The sequence below is a fragment of the Ptychodera flava genome, chromosome 22 (assembly GCF_041260155.1).
Source record: "Ptychodera flava strain L36383 chromosome 22, AS_Pfla_20210202, whole genome shotgun sequence".
NCBI lineage: Eukaryota > Metazoa > Hemichordata > Enteropneusta > Ptychoderidae > Ptychodera > Ptychodera flava.
In genome coordinates this window covers 26,848,301-26,869,619 of record NC_091949.1, presented here as the reverse complement: position 1 = coordinate 26,869,619, position 21,319 = coordinate 26,848,301, and the positions used below count along the sequence as shown (strand labels likewise).

General features: G+C 36.8%; 2 protein-coding genes across 9 annotated transcripts in view; one reads left to right on the top strand and one right to left on the bottom strand.

The window, feature by feature from the left end:
* Window positions 1-204: 204 nt before the first annotated feature.
* LOC139123075 (uncharacterized) lies at window positions 205-17,396 on the bottom strand. Of its 3 annotated transcripts, none has more exons than XM_070689050.1 (10): window positions 17,200-17,396; window positions 12,000-12,083; window positions 11,090-11,168; window positions 10,625-10,695; window positions 7,717-7,788; window positions 7,189-7,253; window positions 6,174-6,245; window positions 5,011-5,104; window positions 4,479-4,580; window positions 205-4,088 (listed from the first exon to the last, which is right to left on the bottom strand). In XM_070689050.1, exons 7-10 carry the CDS (start codon window positions 6,184-6,186, stop codon window positions 3,692-3,694), a joined length of 606 nt encoding a protein of 201 aa, XP_070545151.1. In that variant the 5' UTR covers window positions 6,187-6,245; window positions 7,189-7,253; window positions 7,717-7,788; window positions 10,625-10,695; window positions 11,090-11,168; window positions 12,000-12,083; window positions 17,200-17,396; the 3' UTR covers window positions 205-3,691. The 3 variants fall into 3 exon arrangements, with proteins under 3 accessions (XP_070545151.1, XP_070545152.1, XP_070545153.1); XM_070689051.1 differs by lacking the exon at window positions 17,200-17,396 and adding an exon at window positions 14,004-14,114; XM_070689052.1 differs by having other exon boundaries at window positions 635-4,088; window positions 6,174-6,269; window positions 17,200-17,329.
* A 44-nt stretch (window positions 17,397-17,440) lies between these two features.
* LOC139123076 (uncharacterized) overlaps window positions 17,441-21,319 on the top strand; it is a 37,217-nt gene continuing 33,338 nt past the window's right edge. For 3 of the 6 annotated variants that reach the window (XM_070689053.1, XM_070689054.1, XM_070689055.1), the window contains exons 1-2: window positions 17,441-17,693; window positions 20,114-20,197. In XM_070689053.1, the coding sequence (XP_070545154.1) occupies window positions 17,458-17,693; window positions 20,114-20,197 (320 nt within the window). In that variant the 5' untranslated portion in view covers window positions 17,441-17,457. Of the gene's footprint in view, window positions 18,107-20,113; window positions 20,198-21,319 lie in introns of all 6 variants that reach the window. The other 3 variants (XM_070689056.1, XM_070689058.1, XM_070689057.1) reach the window with 2 other exon arrangements.

The following is a 21,319-nucleotide window of genomic DNA, read 5'->3' as shown; positions in this document are numbered from 1 at the left end:
TTTTTATCCAGTTTAAAAATACAAATGTACATCATTCTACTTCACTTGTTTTACATTCAATGTAAATAACAGGAAGGGTAGAGCAGTTATTGTGCAATAATTATGTAAAATCAACAGTTTGTACAAAAAATCATTCCATAAATGAAGCCAAAATTTAAAGCAAGTGCAAGCAAGACTGTGGATAATCTACATTACTACAATCAGTTTGTCAATACAGTTAATTTTATTAAAATGTTATTTTTGTCTGTTGTGAATTTACAGTTATGACAATCAGTCTCATTATATCTTTTGTGATAAAAAGATTTGAATGTAAAACCTGTTAAAAATTTCAATATTTATGTTACAATTCAATGTGATTCTTAGTGAAAATACAGCTTGTACATACACTCAATAAATCAAATGAATTCTCTTTGAGTATAATACAAATATTTTATACACAAATATGTCCAGGTGTACCTTTTCTGATAAAATAGTAGTGTAGATAAAAGTAATATTTGTTATAAGTATAAACATTTTAATGTTACTTTTCAATACAATTCATTTATACACTGAATGTATCCTATCTGAATATGCAGTTTTCTGTATCTCATCAGGTAATAAATCATATACCATATGAAAAATTTTTTTTGTCGTTATGATACTCTTGCATAAGTAGTTGGATATATAACCTACATATGGTATCTTTGTGAGCAACAAACTTGCACAGACATAACCTGATAACAGTGAAAAGTTTGTTGGAACACTGAGATTGTGCTCTTTAAAGACAAACAGGCTACAACTTTTCGCATTATTTTTAAATTTTTACTTAAAATAAAAAACTTTATATATAAATGTACTTATTTGAACAGAACTATTGCGTACAAAAAAATTTCTTTCCTTATTTACCAATACAATCTAGGACAAGGTCTGCATCAATAACATAAACTGAAATTTGTCACAGTAGGTCAACAGGCAAACCTAATATTTGTATGAAATTTGCAGCAACAGCTTTTTATAGTGTGATAAAACGTTAAAAAATATGTTGACAGATGGACATTGACCAGGCCTACAGACAGATTAATACTTAAAGGCATTGTGGCATCATATTGGTAGGGCACTCCTGCATGCCTTTTATAATGCTGTCTTCTACTGAGGTCACATGACATGTTTTAAAGGTGCATGATGGGAAATTTAAGTTGAGGATGAGAACAGTTAAAATAATTTTAATGACTCAAATCACATCTCTCCCTAGGTGGAGGGCCTGTGACTGTACACTGTAGATAGTTGCACTTGTGACTGTTAAACTGTCGTAATTAATACAATATCACACATGTCAGAGTGGCCCATATGGTTTGACTCTCAACACTACAAGTATCAATGTATCACACAATAACAGTTACTTATTTACAGAACGCCTTCTTAATGGCGTATCATCTATTCGATTGTGCCCTCCACCCTGCGTGTTCCCTCTTTTCGGTACCAGAGCTGAAGCACCAACAACTCTGAGTTTGTTCAGTGTGTGCCTTACATCAAATACTGTTGGATTTGCACATGACCCACCCTTATGTCTATAGTGACCAAAATGCTGTTCGATAGGATCCTGGTTAAAAACTGATGTCAATACAAATGGCATACCAAGACCAAGGAGATATTTTACACTCTCTACAATTGACTTTACTGTAATCTTTAGACCAGAAAGTGTCTGATGAGACAACATCATCTTGTTACGGTCATTTTGAGAGAACTCACCTGGCCTTTCATTTACTGATTGTTGCCATTCATTGAAATAATCAAGAAACTCATTTAACAAATAGTTCAATCTGACATCATCTGCATCAGTGTATGGATATAAGTTTACATTTCTTTTATTCACACCCTCATAGCAATTCTTTGTGTTTAAACAATCAAAGAATTTATTCATGTGCCTGATAAACTGAACAGTTTCTTGCATTTGATCATCATAGAGCATCTCCAATGCATTGGCAACTGTTGAACTCATTACCTGAGCGGCAAGACTTACATTCATTTGACTGTAAGCAGTCAGATCTATGTGTGCTCTTTTAAGCTTTGGACATACCGTATACAAATTATTTTCGCAATAATCTCTGTACAAGTTGACAATATGCATCCAGCTAATGTCCCGTCCGTTTTTCCACAAACGTCTAGACATCTTATGGGAATAAGAATTTGCAAAACAGTTGCGGGTGGTTTTGAGTAGATGTGGCACATCGGAAATAAAATACAATTTCCTTCTATCTTCAGAGTAAATGTTATCAGTAGAATATACAATTTCATTTCCAGTTGTCTGTGCAAATTAAAAAATTTCCTGTTTGGAGACGCACCATCACATGTAATAAATAATACCTTAAGAGAAGCACTCAACTCAATAATCTCTACAGCTCTCCAAAGTATTGGATACAAAAGATCACTAGTGATACCATCAGTAGCAAATGCTGCAAGTGGATATTTTAGATCACTTCCTACACCACGCACCATAATCAAAAGCACAAATTTGGCCAGATGCTGATTTTGGTTATTTTCACCCTCTCCATACAATACATTATGTAGATTAACCAAGTCATTACCAGTTTTATCTAGATCAATGAATCCTATCAGTTCACCTGTATGGTGATCATAAACAAGATCTTCTTTAACCTTTACCTCATCCTGAAGTATACCGACATAATTATTCCAAGGTTTCTCCTCACAATACATGTTACGTTTATGAGCTTCTTCACTAACATTTTAGTTGCATCAACTTGGAAACCTGTTGCACTTTTCATAAAGTGAGAATAATCATACAGTGTTCTCTCTGATGGCAGTTTGATAAAGCCAGAATCCCTTAAATAATCATATGCCTTTGCTGATCTAGACTGGATATAGAGACACCAACGTATCATCATTGGATGCCATCGCATGGATTTTTTATTATGCAATTTATTAAATTTGATCTGTTCTTCCCAGAACAACCTCTGAAAACTATGAGGATCTGGCCAACTCTCCTCAATTTTACTCTGGCACATTTCAATCATGGACAACATGTCATCATTTCCCTTTCCAGACAGGATGTGGCCATTCACATCAATTGATTTCTGAATATCATTCGTCAAAGTCTGAATTTTATGGTCAAGTGATTTCACATGACATTTATACTGACCAAGTTTTTCACATAGCTCATCTCTGGACATATTTGAATGTGTTTTTCTTGATGACAGCAGGCTATCAGTGTTAATCTCACTTTGCCTGGATTTTTCAGATCGACGCTTACGCAGAGCCCCGCGATACTTGATACATTCTTGGCACCTTTGCCCAGTACACAAAAGGGAACATGAGAATGTTCTAATTGTAGATATATGAGCAGTACTAAAACCATACTCTCTATATGCTAATTGTTTGTTACTTGAAGAAAACATGTCTGCAAAGTCTTTATCAGGATTACCTTCACAAACATTGTACTTCCTGATTTTGATTAAAATTGCAATTAGGTCACTCAATGTTCTGACTTTATGAGGCAATCCTTTCCAGAATTCATGATCTACATCAACTTTTAGTCTATGAACAGACAATGAAGGGATGAAATCACTATCTATTTTCAGAGACATCTTTACAATTGGAAACTCTGAACCTGTATAATGGGAAACAAGTGTAAGATTACAGTTACTTTCTGAGACCGCCTCAAGCATTGTAAATCCAAACAAATCATCACATTGCTTTACATCATTACAAAGATTACTGAAAATAATTCATCAATATCAATTGCAGGATCATACACATATGGCTTATCTAAAATCACTATGAATTGATTTGCACTATGACCTTCAGTATCAGTTTCCTCTGTCTTAATTAATTTGTTCTCATACTCAGTTGACTCACTCAGAAAATCAGTCACCCACAATTGATTATCCAATACACTACAACATGTATCACCAACTGTACTATCTGTGGAGGATATTTCACATTGTGATTTCTGTGGCTCTGCAAGAACATCAACAATGGAGTCAGGGGCTGTAAAATCTTGATTGCATGGCTTATTCAATGATGATGATGATGCCTTGCTGTGACTGTAGTGGTATTTTCTGTATGATGCTATTTTCTTATACCTTCTTTTCCTACAAATATATTTTAAGATAGAAAAAAATGGTAGCTGATGTATAAATATACAAATGTCAGGAAAAAAAGAAAACTTTATATCATTTTATAAGGAAAAAACAGCTTATCTTGCACCATATGCAGCTGATATTTTCAATAATATTAAGTTATTATGAAACTAATGCTTGAAATCATGAGCGGCGCTGTCCAAGTAGACAGTTTGCGGCATTACAACATCTTTGTTTGGTTTACATCAGGTTCAAGCTTACAGGAAATACACAGCATGTTGTGTCAGTGACATTCACAAGGTCAATGGTTAGAAATTCCAACAGTTTCCATGAATATCCAGGGGTGTACAAAGCCTGATTGTGAACTCTGGCATGAAACAGGACTGAAAAGTGAATACTTACCTTGTTTGTTTGTTTGGATTAACAACATGCTGGTTAGTACACACTTCTGATTCAAAATCTGTTTTCAAGTCAGGCATTGAAGACAATTGAGAATCAGCAACGCTACAGATAAAGAATGGTAACTTTGTTACACAGATGGAACAAAAGTTTTTCACTGAGACACAATAAAGTAGTCCAAAGTAATGCATATAGGATTGAATGCTTTCCATTGTGACATGTTAGATTACAAGTTCTAGAATATGGTGTGAAATCAAATGATCATTAAAATTTGAATTTACTTGTCCAATCTTTCACAAAGGAATGGCTTTGTAATGCAGTGAAAGACTATATCTCACCTTAAAGTGAGTGTTACAAAGAAAATCAGAGAAAATAGGAAGATATTTTGAGGACAACAAATTTCAAGGGTCAGGGGTAGTGGACCCTTAGTCACATCTGCTTCCTAATTGCACACTCTTATGACATGGCAATGAGCTCTACAAATTGCTTCCCAGATATCAGAAATAACATAACAATGGTTGATATATATACAAACCTGACATGGTCTATACTTTCATTTATAGGCTTCTTGTAGTGGTACTTTCGTTTCTGCGCAACAGACTTCCTTCGTTTTTTCCTTGGCTGACACACTGAAAATGTCCAAAAAAGTCAAAGTGTTTGTTAGCAACACAATTACTTTTAGATGATTGATGTTGGAAGTTTCTATCATGAATAATTTGGTGATTCCTCAGCTGGTGAATACCTTAGGCTAATTCTGTGGTCAAATTATTAGGTACTAGTTGTAAATGGTAATTATTCTCAACCACGGGTCATCTGGGTACTTGCAGTTTCTTACATCTTTTTGCGTCAGCGCCATGAAAACAAATAATTGAAGTTCGGATTTTTAAACCACCAAAACAATATTCAAGGTTTCAATATACATAAATGACATAACTTTTAGTTCTGCTTTTTTCCACACAATTTCTGTATCATTCGCTCTTCTGTATCGTCTGATCTCTCATTCACCTTGCTCATATGCGTTTCACATACTGACGTCACTCCGCGGTCTTGAATAGCAAAGTTCTAGTTGGTTTTTAGTAAGGCAGCTGATCAGATGCACCATATTTACCCGGGTCACCGCCCACAGTGCAGAACAAAGGAATCAACACAAACAAAAGGAAGGGGCGGTTAACAGAGTAACCACCGGTGAAATTTTGAAAACACCCTAGTTTAATTTGCATATTTGGGTGGGACTTCCCCGCAAGCTAAAGAGGATCGCGGATCAGCCAAATATTGCAGTTAGGGATGGACTATTAGATCATGGGAGGGGATGGTCAAATACAGACAAAAAAATTTCAAAGCAAAAAGTTATGAAACAAAAAATCTTCAGATTAGTTTGCGAAATAAAAAAATAAATAAAATAAATGCATAAAAATTGTAAATCTGACACAAATAGCACATCATAACTCTCCTGGAAAAAAAAATTATAATTGTAAAAAAATATTCCAATTCTGATTTTGACCACTCCCCCTCCCAAGATCTAAAGGTCTGTTCCTTACGTAAATAATGGGAAACAAGGTCATAATGTTAAACCTAGGGATGGGCATTTACCTGCGTATGGGCCGTGATCCGAGGAAATACAGTATAAAGCCTGTGTACAGCAGTATTTGATTTCACTTGGATGTGCGTCGTGCACATATATATAAATTGTCTACTTACATGACTTTTCCATCTTGTCAAGTCTATGTTAACTTCAGAGTAATGTTGCATTAACAGATCTCAGGTAATATTCTAAATTAAAAAAAAAAGATTCATCTAGAAATTAATTATATTTGAAACAGTTTAAAATATTTTTACAATTTGTAAATACAGTGCAGCCACATATTTATGTTAAACAGTATAATTCATTGCTGATGACATAAACCCTGCTTTTGATATTGGAAATTAATGAAGTCAATATGACGCACATGAAATGTGGGATTACACATACAAATGTGTGACTGGTAGCCATATTGAATTGTATCATGATACAAGTTGACATGCCCATGTGAGACATATGCACTGTATTTTTGGAAATCTGTTAACATTAAGGTACTATAATGCACCTCAAATGTAAAAGACTTAAAATTTCACTCAAATTTTCCTCAAGGAATCTTTCAACCATTGACTTTCAACATTAAGAATAAAAATTGGGGTCACCATGCACGTTTCGATACTTCGTACAGAGACAAATTTCCCAAGCTGTACCGATATTTAAAATTCAAGATGGCTGCCATCCCTGTGTTAACTCTATACCAAAAAATAAATTTTTCAAATTTTCAAAAAAACTGTGACGGTGAAAGTTTTTCCTTCTCAAAGAGCTTCAAAATGAAACCCAACAAGCGGTAGATCAGAAAGAAATGGAAAAGTTTAAAAGTACAAATATCTGTAGTCCCTAAGACGTGTTTACCTTAATCAGAATGATACGGCTGTCCTTTAGTTTAACTCTTCAAACATTGTGCACAATACATATATGTAGGCCTAGCCGGGAATTCATATTGACAGCGGTACAAACCAACCCACATGCAATGACACACACAGACATACATGTACTACTATACATGTTTGTGCATGTGTTTTTTGTTTATATCATGATCACATGACTTTTCACTGCCCATACTGCAGTTGTGGGTGTGCATACTTTTTTGCCAGAGTAGGCCAATTTTTAAATCACATATGTGATGTAAATACTCACACTTAAAACTGATACTGTAACATCAGTTCTGCCCTGCCTGTCACTTGACCAACCAGTTGGTGAACCTGTAATCAGAATCAAACCAAATTAAAAGAAAATTCCAGAATATCATGTGAACCTGAAAATCATGTGAACCTGTATTCAGAATCAAACCAAATTAAAAGAATGTTTCGGTAATACAGATGCACTGCACTCTTAATCATTATCAACAAATGTAAAATAATCATCCTAAGATCTGCTGGCCTGCAGTTCCACTCTTCCAAAATAAATGGTGCAGTTTGACCAAACTTACTGGTACGGGATACAGGCCCAAACAGTAACTGTTGTGTTTACATGTATGTTATGACCGCAAGAGAATATCTGAAAAGTTTTGTGAAACAGTATGATATTTTGGGAAAACATGGACATTAATTCTTAGGGCAGATGAAGTGGTCACTAAAACATCTTTTTTCAGAGTTCAAAATCCTTACATCAAAACACACCTGAATTACATAATTCTTCACTCACAAATATGAAGCAGATACTCACAATTAACATTGATATTGTAACACCAAGCCTCCACACCTGTCACTCAATAAACCACCAGCCCAGGTGGAGAACCTGTAATCAGAGTCAAACCAAATTAAACGAATTTATCAGTGTACAAATACATACTAGGTTGGTATTGTACATCCACAATGAAAAGTAAACTTATATTCCAAAATAAATCATGAGTGAATGAAGTGTAACATTTGCTATATGTTTAGTATTTTTACAGGCCATATACGGTATGTGATACCCATGACGCAACTTTTTTTCATGATAGTATTAGCCTTAGGAAACCCCATCAGACACTGTGGTGGCAAAAAGAACAAGTCATTGACAATGACATAGTCCCCACTTGTAATAGGAGTATTAGTCTTGATGGGGCGGGGAAATGTGGTCATTAAGAAGTATCACTGGAGTGTATATGTTGAGATCTATGGGCACATAGGTCTATGTCGTTGTTCCCAATTTGAAACACATGAGGCATGTCTAAGTTATGGATCTAAATCGGGAAAAAAGATCAGACCTCTAGCTGTATTGGCCAGCCAAGAAATACATGTATATGCGCATAATAATGAGGTACAAGATGTGACATCTTAAGGTCTAATATCCTATCAGAATTGGAGGGTATAGAACTTGTGGTTACTGAGTTATGCATATATATGTATAATCAAGGTCAAAGGTCATAAGGTCACGTGACATTTTGAAAAAAAATTGTATTGCTAATTAATCCCTATATGCCAAAAATCAGACCTCTAGCTCTATTCCCTTGCCCAGAATTAGATGTGTGCTGAATTAAGGTGAAGTACTGCGAATTACGTCAAAATTAAGTTGTGGTGTCATTTTCTTGAAACTTTGCACAAATATTCTTGGAAGTTGCGCAAGTGCAAAAATAAAATAAAAAAGGGGGGTCACCACGCTCATTTCCATGGAAACGGACGTTAAAATGGCGTCGTTAGAAATAAATAAAAATGATATAATTCACTTAAACTAAAGAAAGCAATTATAAAAAGCTTAGCAAATGAGTTAATTTTAATAAATACCAAGACTTAAGATCCATATCTATCGAATGTATAGTTTTTATGATGTTTGTAAAGAAATTTTTACATAAGTATCGATTACAAAATGACGATCTTGAAATTATATCACTACATGATTTTCGAACTTTGTTCCTGTCCCTTTGAATGGTGTCATTTTGACCAAACTTGGGGAATAAAATCCTGACCTAATACCATTTAGTTTACACTTTTAATAAAAGGGTGTCACCACGCTACTTTTTACAATATCTCCAGGTGAATGGGTAATATGCGCCATGTAAATGGGAGAGAAATGTTAATTTTTCGCTCATATTGAATAAAAACCAGCTTCCTAGGGGGTCAAAATATGACAAGGATATAGGTCACATGTATTTCTAAGAGACTGGGTCAAAAAATTAGGTAAAAGCGCAATTTCAACAATGACAGGTGATGTTAAATACATGCGCTACAAAGTAACCCATTTGCGACAGGCTGGAGTTAAATCTGCGCAGAAACGTTCTAAAGCATGTGCGCGTCCGAATTCGTCGCCCTTTACCTTAATGAGGTAAAGCGTGTGTTGTCATAAGGTCTCCCATCCTACTAAATATAAAGGACATAGCACTTGTGGTTACGTATTTATCGACATAGACGTATATTTCAGGTCAAAGGTCATCGAGGGCACATGACATTTGGTCAAACAATTTCTATCCCATAGTTATCCCTATATACCAAAAATCAGACATCCAGCTCTATGGGTTTGCTCAGAATTAGATATACGCATAATTAATGAGGTACAGTATGAAGCATCATAAGGTCTCCCATCATACCATATATGAAGGGTGTACCACTTGTGGTTACTGAGTTATGGACAAATATGTATATTTTAGGTCAAAGGTCATCGAGGTCACATGACATTTTGTCAAAAAAATTGTAGTGCTAAGTTATCCCTATATACCAAAAATCAGACCTCTAGCTCTATTGGCTCTCTCAAAATTAGATATGCACATAATTAATGAGGTACAATATGTGGCGTCATAAGGTGTCCCATCATACCATACATGAAGGTAGTAGCACTTGTGGTTACTGAGTTATGGACAAATATGTATATTTTAGGTCAAAGGTCATCGAGGTCTCATGACATTTTGTCAAAAAAATTGTATTGCTAAGTTATCCATATATACCAAAAATCAGACCTCTAGCTCTATTGGCTCGCTCAAAATAAGATATGCGCATAATTAATGAGGTACAATATGTGGCGTCATAAGCTGTCCCATCATACCATATATGAAGGATGTAGCATTTGTGGTTACCGACTTATGGAGATATATATATATTTGAGGTCAAAGGTCACCAAGGTCAAGTGACATTTTGTCAAAATATCTGAGATATCTGCGTGAACGGATGGACTCACGGATAGACTCACGGACGGACATGACCCAATCTATAAGCCCCCTGGACTTCATCCGTGGGGACCAAAAACTGTGTCACTGCATCCTTTTTGCAATATGAATACGAATGAGAAACTAAATTTTTATTTTTCTTGGCCTTATACATGGGAGTCTATGGACTGCCTTATACATGGGAGTCTATGGACTGCCTTATACATGGGAGTCTATGGAGACTGTCTTATACATGGGAGTCTATGGAGGTGAAAACTAAAAAGTCCTCTAACACGGCCAAATTTGATCGCATTGTGAAACAAATTGACGTGCATCTGTATGGGGTAGGGTACTATCCTTGTGCAAAGTTTGAAAGAAATTGACCAGGGCATGTCACTCTGAGATATCTGCGTGAACGGACGGACGGACGCACGCACGCAGGCACGCACGGACATGACCAAACCTATAAGTCCCCCCCAGACGGTGTCCGTGGGGACTAAAAAATCAAGTCTTTACCTGATACAGTGTGATGAGTTCCCACACCACCTTTGTTGTCCTGTAACTGGGTCTGCTGATGTTTAGGATTTCTGTTAACATCAATCAGAAAGACAACTCAAACTAGCACATAATCATCATAAGATCTGCTGGCCTTTAATTTAAAACTATTCTACATTACAGCTGGACCAATTTACTAATACAGGCCCATATGTATGCCAGCAATAGAAAAAAATATCTGAAGCTCACAAACATAAAGTAAAACTGATATAATAGAGTTAGTACCACCTGGAAATATTACCGGTAAATACCATTTTTACTGAACAGGGACAAGACAAAAAAAGGACCAGTATTGACCCGAGAGTTTGTCACTTCAACCTTTTTTCTGAGCCACAGCTTCCTTGCTACACTATGGGAAAACACTGCAACATTCTGTACAGTAAATTTTAGATTACAATATTGCTGACAATATATGCAAATACTCACAATTAAAATTGGTAGTGTAACATCAGTTCTGCCCTGCCTGTCACAAATGCAATCAGCCAACCACCCAGTTGGGGTTAACCTGGAAGAAGAATCAAACCAAGTTTAAAGAATGTTTCAGTGTAAAGTTACATACAAGATGGGTAAGGCATAATCACAATGCTGAGAAAATTTTCCTTTTACAACTTCACAATCAATCATGGGCACTGAAAATCCACTTCACAGTTAAAGGATGAACTCCGGTATAAAAAAGACAGAGCTTATTGGAACTATTAATTTGTGTTGCTGACTTGAAGGGGTGGATCATACTATTCATAGACAGTTATTGCATTGAAAATCACTGTATATAAAGACCTTTGGATAAGCTTCATTCACATACACATGTAATCTTGCATTTAGAACTCTGCAAATATGATCAAACCATTAAGGTAGACAGGAGCATTGCTTACAAAAGCTCACTATCAATTCAAACACTAATGCAAACTATCTCCAGATTCTATTTCTTGTGATTAAAATTTCCCCTTTTAAGAGTATATTGACAATTAGGTCATTTGTATGGAGAAACCCTCTTGTGCTATTTTTCATATGGTGGAGCATTAGGTTGAACAGACTTCTGTAAAGGTACATGTTTTCTGCCAGTAGCTTGGTACTTATCAAATAAAACATAAATTTGATCTTTATTACTTGGGTGGCATCATTCTTTGGAACTTCAACATGTAAAAATGTTCCAACTTTTGTACTTAATGGCTTAAAGAAATAGGAAAATACAGATTGAAACATGTTGCACACATTCATGATTCTGCAAGAAATATGAACTTCAGCATGCATATTTCATGGACCAATTTGCTTGTATTATTGAAAAGGGTCAGTTCTACAGAAAAGTAAATGCTGAGAACTATAATTACTCACTTACCATCTGTGTTAGAATCTGATCCCATGCCTTGGCTGTACAGTTTTGCTAACTTGGGAAACAACCCAGCATTCTATGATGAAATAGCTTCAACATAAACAAGACAATGTACTATTAATGTCTCTAGTACAAAGCAAGCTAACCCTAACAATCCCCAAAATGCTAAAATGAAACAAAATTATAAGAAAATTTGCATCAAATTTTTTGAAAATGCTAAAAAGTCAAGGGTCAACATGTTTTCTAGGGTCAAATAACACACAATGCATCTTATTTTGGGGCTCCTAACATGATATTGATTAAACACATAAATTGTGCTCAGGAACAACATACTGAAAATGTCACTTGTGTAACGGGTAAGATAATGCTGACATACCCTCATTACAGAAATTTTATACCAATTCTAAGTTAGATACCAATACTTTTTTGCAATAAAACATAACAAAACCTGCAATTTGGTGCACAATTTGCTCTCCTAGCACAATTTTTGACAAAATAATAAGAAAAATGCTGAAATACTATGTCATCAACAGATCTCCTTGGTGGAATTGTGATTCCATTCTGACATCCACTTTACCAAAGTGCACATTACTTTTACAAAGAAAACAATACTTTCCTGCAATCAAGCATAACAAAACCTCCATTTAGGCACATAAACTGGCCCATATGGCACAGTTTTTGACAAAGTTTAAAGAAAAATGTTGTAGTATTATGGTGTCAACAGTTTTTCTTTATGGAACTATGATGCTATTCAGAATCCTAGCTAACAAAATTGTACACCATTTTTACACAAAAAGCAACACTTTCTTGCAATCAAGCATAACAAAACCTACAATTTGGTGCATAATTTTCTCTCCTGATACAATTTTTGACAAAATAATAAGAAAAATGCTGTGACATTATGTTACCTACAGATTTTCTTAGTGAAATTGTGATTTCATTCTAACATCCACCTTACCAAAGTACACATAAGTTTTACAAAGAAAATGACACTTTCTTGCAATCACACACAACAAAACCTGCATCATGGTGCATAATGTACTCATATAGCATGATTTTTGACCAAATTATTATAAAAATGCTCTTTTGTCTAGTTGTCAGCAGACTTTCAGAGTGGAATGTAAGGATTGAAAGTGCCATTTTTGACATTCAACCTACCAAACAGTACACAAATTACACAGGGAAAAAAATACTTTCATGCAATGGTACATGACCAAACCTACATTTTCATATAATAATTGTCCCTGTAACATATATTTTTACCAAATTATAGTAAAAATCCTGTGAAATGCATTTTTTGGTGAGATTTTAGGGATTTAATGAGGAATTTCTTGCAGATGGCACAACAAAAAGTACACCGTTTTTTCAAGAAAATCAATGTTTTCTTGCAATCCAGGGTAGCTAGCCCAACATTTTGGTACTAAATTTGTCCGTATAAAATGACGCCAAAAAAAATAATAACAAAAGGCCCGTAAGTCTCATATTTCTTTAGACATATTTAAGGAAATTCTGCAATAATTTTCACTACATAGCACAACAGGTCCAATATTTTATCAAATCTGTAGAAATAAGTTTGGCCTATTTGCACTACCTAACATGAACAGAATCGAATTTTTGTGGGTCTCGATATTGTTTGCCACTCACCGATTCAAAATTATTTTGTTTACAGGCTCAAAACAAAAATTTGAAGTTAAAGGTGGAAATTTAAAAGCAGATAAAAATAAAACGAGCATTGCCGAGGGTCACGAACAATCTCGATACACATTTCTAAACCTGACGATGCTGAAGTTATTTTCGTATTCGTTTTCGTATTCGTTTTCGTATTCGTATTCGTATTGGAGTCACTGACAGAAATTGGTATTTTTAGTCCAGGTTTCAGGTATGAAACGTGCAATATACGATGTTTACTGAGGTTTAAATATTGTGACAATTTGATTCGTAATTTCATCTGCCAAATTTTGTTAAATTTACATAAATTTGCATTTTTAGATTTTAAAGAATTTTGTTTACCTCATTTTATTTGAAAAAAATTACTTAAAATCGGTTGGGATCTGGTAAGGCAGCATCTTCGCTTGCCAATGTCTCTTGACCGGGCAGCTGGCCAGATGGATGCACCCTGAAATCAGGTAGTTAGTGCCAAGTAATGGGACTCGTGAGATCGGACGATGCGATAGGAAGGCAGTTGTTGTGCAAAGGAGCTGTCCCGGACTGTACCATTATTTTGCGGGGAGGGCAGATTTTTGTGAGGCGCCGCAAAACGGATGACTGTTGAAAGCTATGATGAACGGGGGACTTGTCCAGGACAACCATCTAAATAAAAAATGTGAAAATTGTTATATCCGGTCATCCTTTTGGACTCACTTTAGAATAATCATATCCATTTACAATTTGTATTTCAAGTATTTTACTTGATTTTGATATGGCTCTACGTAGACCTGAAATACAATACAATACTTTACAAAACTCTATCGCTCAACAACACACTCAGGGAGTGCGGTAAGGCAAAAATTACAAAATTGCAAGTTACAACAAGTACGTGCTGCTACAGGGGAGAAAGTAACAGAAATCAATCACAATACGTAGTTTATCTTTCAGAGTAAAGATGTGAGCAATAATAACATAAAACCGGACCGACCGATAATTCATGTATTACATTCAATCAGGGCTCAAAGTAGCGACCATTTTCAGTCGCATAGGCGACCAAATTTTATGAGATTGCGACTGAAATTTTTTCAAGACAATTCTCCATACCTGATCAAATTCAACATTTATTCGCTCAGTGTTCACGAAGCATTGTCCCGAAAGGCCGCGACCCCAAAATACGCATTGAATAAGCATAGCCGTTGAGCGGAGTTACTCATAGATTTGAGCGCGTTCTCTCCACTACACAGTTATCTTGAATGATCTGTCAAAATATTCCATGAATTTAATGACAAATTTTACTACAATCCAATCAAGTATCAGAAGCAGTTTTAGTGCTGTCACATCACTTTCAATTGAACCAATCATAATCCCAGCATAAAATGTCATCAAAATATAGCTGACAAGGGAAAACAAGTCCATCAACCAGTGAATGCAACATGTTTCATGCGTTCACGTGCGTAATGAATATTCGCGTTAGTGGCATGTGACCGGCTAGACCACTTCCGGAAATCGTCCTTTGGAAAGCAGATCAAAGCAACCGTATCAAAGCATCGATTTCTTCAAGCTTGGACTAGATCAGCCTGTTTTCGTTTTCAGCTAGATCTAAATAGCAAGCAACTTTAATGAAATATCATGGCAAATCTGCCGGGTAGCGACTGCAATTGTGTAGAACAGACCATGGATGCAAAAAAAGAACAGACGTATCTTAGCGTTCGACCCCGGCGATCGACAAACACTGGGATTTACATGTAATGTGCATATACATTTGAGTTTAGTTTTTTTGCCTACAAAATATCTATCGAACGTTGATAGTCTGCATTGCTATTCAGAGTTTTTGTTGAAAAAAGTAGCTCTCTACGGCTAGCGGCATAATTGGTCCCCCAAAATAGCACTGCTGAAAGTTTTTGGAGTGACCTGCACAACGGAGTAGAGCGGGGCAAACTACGTAACACTAAAACTCAGTGGATCGCACAGTAACAAATGACGGAAACCGATCGAGCCAGTCGCGACAGCTACTAGACGAGCTGAAGTCTATATATCATAGAATACAGGTATTTCTCGATATTTCGCGATACAAATCAATTTCCATGCATTCTGATGTATCTTATCATAACGCAAGTTGATCAACATGTTCTTGCAATGACAGTTGACGCAAACGCAAGGAAAGAAAAAGAGATGGGCCGTACTCAAATAAAGACTCTGACAACATCTCACACATTAATTTAATCTTTATTAGGGAAACAAATGTACCGATCGGGACATAGGCCTATGATACCATTTTATTCATCTCGTTTTCTTTTATGACGCTTTCCCACATCATATGAGATGATATTTTCTTTGCGACAGCAGTCTAAATATAGCATGTCATATATGTAATTTTTAAGGTTTTCGTGACAATACAAAAGCCTCTAATATTTTCAAGGTCCAAGGTTTGCCCCTAAAATTTCAACTAGAGGTATGCGATCAACTGAAAATGTTAACGTTGAGCCCTGCATTTTTACTGTCGTTATGACAATCACTTTCACAGAGATATCAGTTTAAAACAAGAAAATTACCTTTACAACTCGTCAATTTGGGAGTGTCAGCTAAATTTCCATTATCGATACTATAAATGATGTCAACAGAATGTTGAAGTTGGTTGTTGTGATAGAAGTTAATACGAAAACGAATACGAAAACGAATACGAAAATGATGTTTGTTTAAAAAATCTTTCCTCCAAAGACTACTGTCCCACAGGCGCTCCTTAGCTTTGTAGTCTGCTAAATAGATCGGTTTTCGGCTCGATCTATCGATCCCGTGGTCGATATGCCCGCCACTGTAACCTAGTGAGTATTTAGATTACAATGGCGGGAATATCGACTACGGGATCGATAGATCGAGCCGAAAATCGATCTATTTAGCAGACTACCCAGCTAAGGAGCGCCTGTGTACTGGCCGTTTGTTTTTAAAATCTCTCCTCTAATGATATCAACGATATCTTTCAGTCTAGGGCCTAAAAAGATTGGATCTTTTTCAACTTACATTCTCAAATATTGAAGTATTGATATATTGTCATAAAACACTTAAAGTTCTGTAAAGACAGCACTTTTATATAAAACTTACGAAATTTGGACTAAAAATAAAAAAATTTTGTCAGTGACTCCAATACGAATACGAATACGAAAACGAAAACGAATACGAAAACGAATACGAAAATAACTTCAGCATCGTTTTTCAAACGATCTAATTTTTCGTATTTGGAGACCTTGTTGTCACGAAAATACACAAAAACATGTATTCAATCCCACTTGACACTGTTATTAACGGTTGCAATAACAGATTCTATTGAAATTAGACACTTTTGATCGTATGATTTGTGATAAAAAATTTACACACGAACTTCAAGAAGATCGAATTCTATTTTTAACGCCATGATGTTTATGTTCGAATTTGCCGGACTTACACAGCTACGATTTCGCGGATTTTTACCATTCTGGAACCTTTCAAGTGCGATCAGTCTATTTATAGCATACGAAATATGTCATTTGGTGAAACAATTGTGAACAAAATGAGATATAATTACCTTTTTTGTCGTAAAATTGACGACCGACGTAGAACACTGAGACACAGCAACTCACTTATAAACAAATCGTGACCCGATCGTCTGCTCCACAGGCGAACTCTCGGGCGCTCTTCCAAATCACGCCGAGAACGGGATGTCACAGCGTGAGCGCGAAGAACAAAGGCGTTTCCGATCCCTGTTAGGTATATTCGTCCCAGGGGAAAGTAAGGAATATAAATTCCAGTATTCCACAGTGTAACAATTGGCTGAAAATATAAAATGTTTTTCAGTCTCTCGAATCCGAAACCGAATCCGAAACTGAATCCGAAACTGAATCCGAAACCGAGTCTAACTTCAGCATCGTCTTCCACTCCACTGAGGCTGCCACTGAGGGCGCCACAATTGCTGCCATATATACCACACCATGACCCACACCGTCGGGGTCTAGCCACATACACTGCTCTCCTAACAATTTTGGTAAGCACTGCAGAAAAACCAAACTGCTGCGATTCGAGGTAAGTTCTCCACCGAACAAAAACCTAGCATTCTTAAGATTACACTGTACGGACACAGATCCGTGCCGTGGAGGTCTGTGGAGCTGCCTTGTATTATTACTACACGGCAACTCCGCCGGCCCACCTGCACCGGCGTGTATCGTGTGTATGGATACGGAAATATACAACTACAATCTCACAGGAGCAGTGATTCTTCATTAATTGCACAACTTTTCAACTGGAAGAGACAATGAAGAGGAATAGGAATTATTAGGCCGGCATTGGGCTCTAGGTGCAGTACTGTAGCTCAAGGTTTTGCGACGGATGTAAAAATGTCGTCCTTTACCCAAGACTGTGCTCCAACCATTGGAGGTAGAGGGGTCTCTCTTTCCACCTCCATGCTCCAACCAACAACGTTAACACGCAGTGCAGAGGTAGGGTAAACCACCGTCCTTCATCCTTGCATACGATGCTGTGTAGTGCTTAGTGCATGGCCTCCCACCACTGTGGTTGGAGGCCGTACAACGCCGGGAACACACAGCATCTTTCGCAGGGCTACATCAAACCGATTGACCTACGGGCGCGAGTGTGACATTGACAGTTACACTCAATGCAGCACTGCATGGCAGGGCTGTGTCATCGGCAGCGCCTCTCATCAAAACATTGTTGTAGCAGTGCATCCCATGATCCAGCTCATCACAACCTGCACGGCATGGTAAACTTCTGACTATTGTTGTAGTGCATGCATATATGCATATATATCAGAGCACATTATAGATAATAACATGAATTAACATGAGCATGTTGCATGTCATAAAACACTCTGGCTATATACATTGTAGTTAGTGCCCATTCATTACTTGTTTTGTCAGAAATACATGGCTACTTTGGGAAATAGCCATGTGTATTCCAGTAACATACAGCAAGATGGTGTAATAAACAAGTGCTACATAGCCCTCATGATTATGTGTTTTGTTCTGTGTTGATCCTTCAAAGTGACTGGATATGTTTACATCCATTACACATGAATGGATTCTATACTCTAGGAAGCTTTAAATTACTGCAGTGCCACACCATATAGTCTTTAGTCTGGGTATAGGTCTCCTGTCCGCTGCTATCACGTCCCAGGGCATGACTGTAGTTGTGATTTGTCAATCATAATTCTTGCACGGTCACATTATTACATTGTATTATGTGGCAAGTCAAATTTGTGGAGGGACTGTGGTCAAATGCACCCCTCCCTCTGTACCACTCTGCAAACAGTGGTAGGGCTCTCACTCTCGCTGCACTTCCGCTCCACCACTGAGGGTGCTACTATTGCTGCCATACCACACCATATAGTCTTTAGTCTGAGTACAGGTCTACTGCTGCAGCACATCACACTTTCACAGTCACAACCACTGCATATATACAAGTGTACTGCTCCTAACAATTTTTGTAAGCATTGCTTAAAATCCAAACTGCTGCGATTCGAGGTAAGTTCTCCACCGAACAAATAGCAATCTTAAGATCACACTGTACAGACACAGGTCCCTGGAGTTGCCAATGTAATATACCCCTTCTCTATGTATACTACACGGCAACTCCACGCTCCTGTGTGTATGGACAAAGAAATATTACGTGACATGCCTGGGTGACATGACTTTACAGATTCTTCATTAATTGGACAACTTTTTAACTGGAAGAATTATTAAGCTGTGGGGCTCTAGGTGCAGCACTGTAGCTCAAGGTTTTGCGACGGATGTAAAAATGTCGTCTTTTACCCATGACAGTGCTCCACCCAACAACACGCAGCGCAGAGGTACGGTAAACCGCCGTCCCTCGTCCCTGGGTACAATGCTTTGTAGTGCTAGTGGCCTCCCACCACTGTGGTTGGAGACCGTACAAATGACGGGAACACAGCATCATTTGCAAGGCTACTGCAACCCGACTGACCTATGGGCGTGAGTGTGACATTGCACTCATGCAGCACTGCATGGCAGGGCTGTGTTATCTGCCTCCCATCAAAGCATTGTTGTAACAGTGCATCCCATGATCCAGCTCATCACAATCTTCATGGCATGGTAAACTTCTGACTATTGTTGTAGTGCATGCATATACCGTATATGCATATATCAGAGCACATTATAGACAATAACATGAATTAACATGAGGATGTTGCATGTCATAAAACACTCTGGATATAGTGCCCATTCATTACTTGTTTTGGCCAGGAATACATGGCTACTTTGGGAAATAGCCATGTGTATTCCAGTAGCATACAGAAAAACGGAAAATATACGTATTCAGTGAAGTACGAGTTCCTGATTAATAGTAGCCTTTGTATATCATATATTTGTTGATATGTATAATTGGCATTTACACCATTAATCTCTGCATGAGAGGAATTGTATATTTGTGAAATGTAGCATTATGAGTTTTGTGCATCATTATCTTTATAGGTTAGCCTTGGAGGTGGAGAAGCACTACACCAGCAGTCTTTATCATTTTATTAAGTTGGTGAAACCATTTATCATAACATCATGGTAAGTGTCAGAGATAAAAGCATGATTGTCTTTTACCATTATTTTTGTGATTACATTAAGGGAGGTTAAGAGTACAGTATAAGACAGTCGTAGTTTTCTTATGTCATACTGAGATGTAGTACTACCGGTACATGAGTGTTGCAATTTGTAAGGAAACATTACATGAAAATTAATATCTGTGAGAGAAATGTTGTTTCAACATTTGCTGAAATCAATTGGAATTTTCTTCTGAGCAGTGTATGAGATTTCAAGTTCTCCCCGTCAGAAAGTTATTGTCCCTCTGCAAAACAAATACTCGGACGTAAAATTAATCTTTAGACATTTGTTCATATTAAAGGGCCAGTACCAGTAGCTCAGCCTTTTTTATGAATCTTGATCTTTCCATTATTTTATGTATGTAGTTTTTTTTATGTCAATTGCATGTTTTTTCTATTTCCCAAGCTGTGGTACAATTTAGCTTGTCAACTCAGCTTCTATACACATAAATTGCACTGTTATTGTCCACACTTAATTCAAGTCTTGACCAGAATTACCATGTCAACAATAACAATGCAATTTACATGTAGGCTGAGTTGACAAGAGGAATGCTGTGTATTTTTACATGCATTTGGGAGTAGAAAGGAAATGGTATTTGACAGTTATATAGCTACTGAGCCTTTAAAATATAGTGTTCTGAACATACGGCAGAAGAACACTCCCTTGCCACCTACCTTGTAAACAACTAAAAATTAAATTTGTCATTTGTACTTTGAAGTCAATCATCAGGAAGCAGTGATGAAATTGTTATTATTAATCTTCACATTTCTTTCTGTTTACAATACTTTAACTCTTTCACCACCATGGTTTGTCCCAAATCCATTGTTTTTCTATGGTAAAGTTGGACCTGTATACAGGGAACTGGGGGTGAAAGGGTTAAACCATGATGAATCAATACCACATATATTTTTGCTCATCACTGCAAACTGGTGTTGCACTTGTTGTCCGTAAGCTTTCATTTATGGCGTGATCTCCTAATGTATGGCCTTTGTGATAAATAATATCCCTGGCATTTGAGGCAGGTGAGGCTATGAAAACAGGTGAGGCTATGAAAATCATGTTGAAAATATCAGAATTAATATCTGT

What these genes read in the sequence shown, in the direction of transcription:
- LOC139123075 (XM_070689050.1), bottom strand. An exon ending in GAAAGTATAGACCATGTCAG is followed by an intron (nt 4,581 to 5,010) that starts GTTTGTATATAT and finishes CTTTATCTGTAG; the next exon opens with CGTTGCTGATTCTCAATTGT. An exon ending in AATCCAAACAAACAAACAAG is followed by an intron (nt 4,089 to 4,478) that starts GTAAGTATTCAC and finishes ATATATTTGTAG; the next exon opens with GAAAAGAAGGTATAAGAAAA.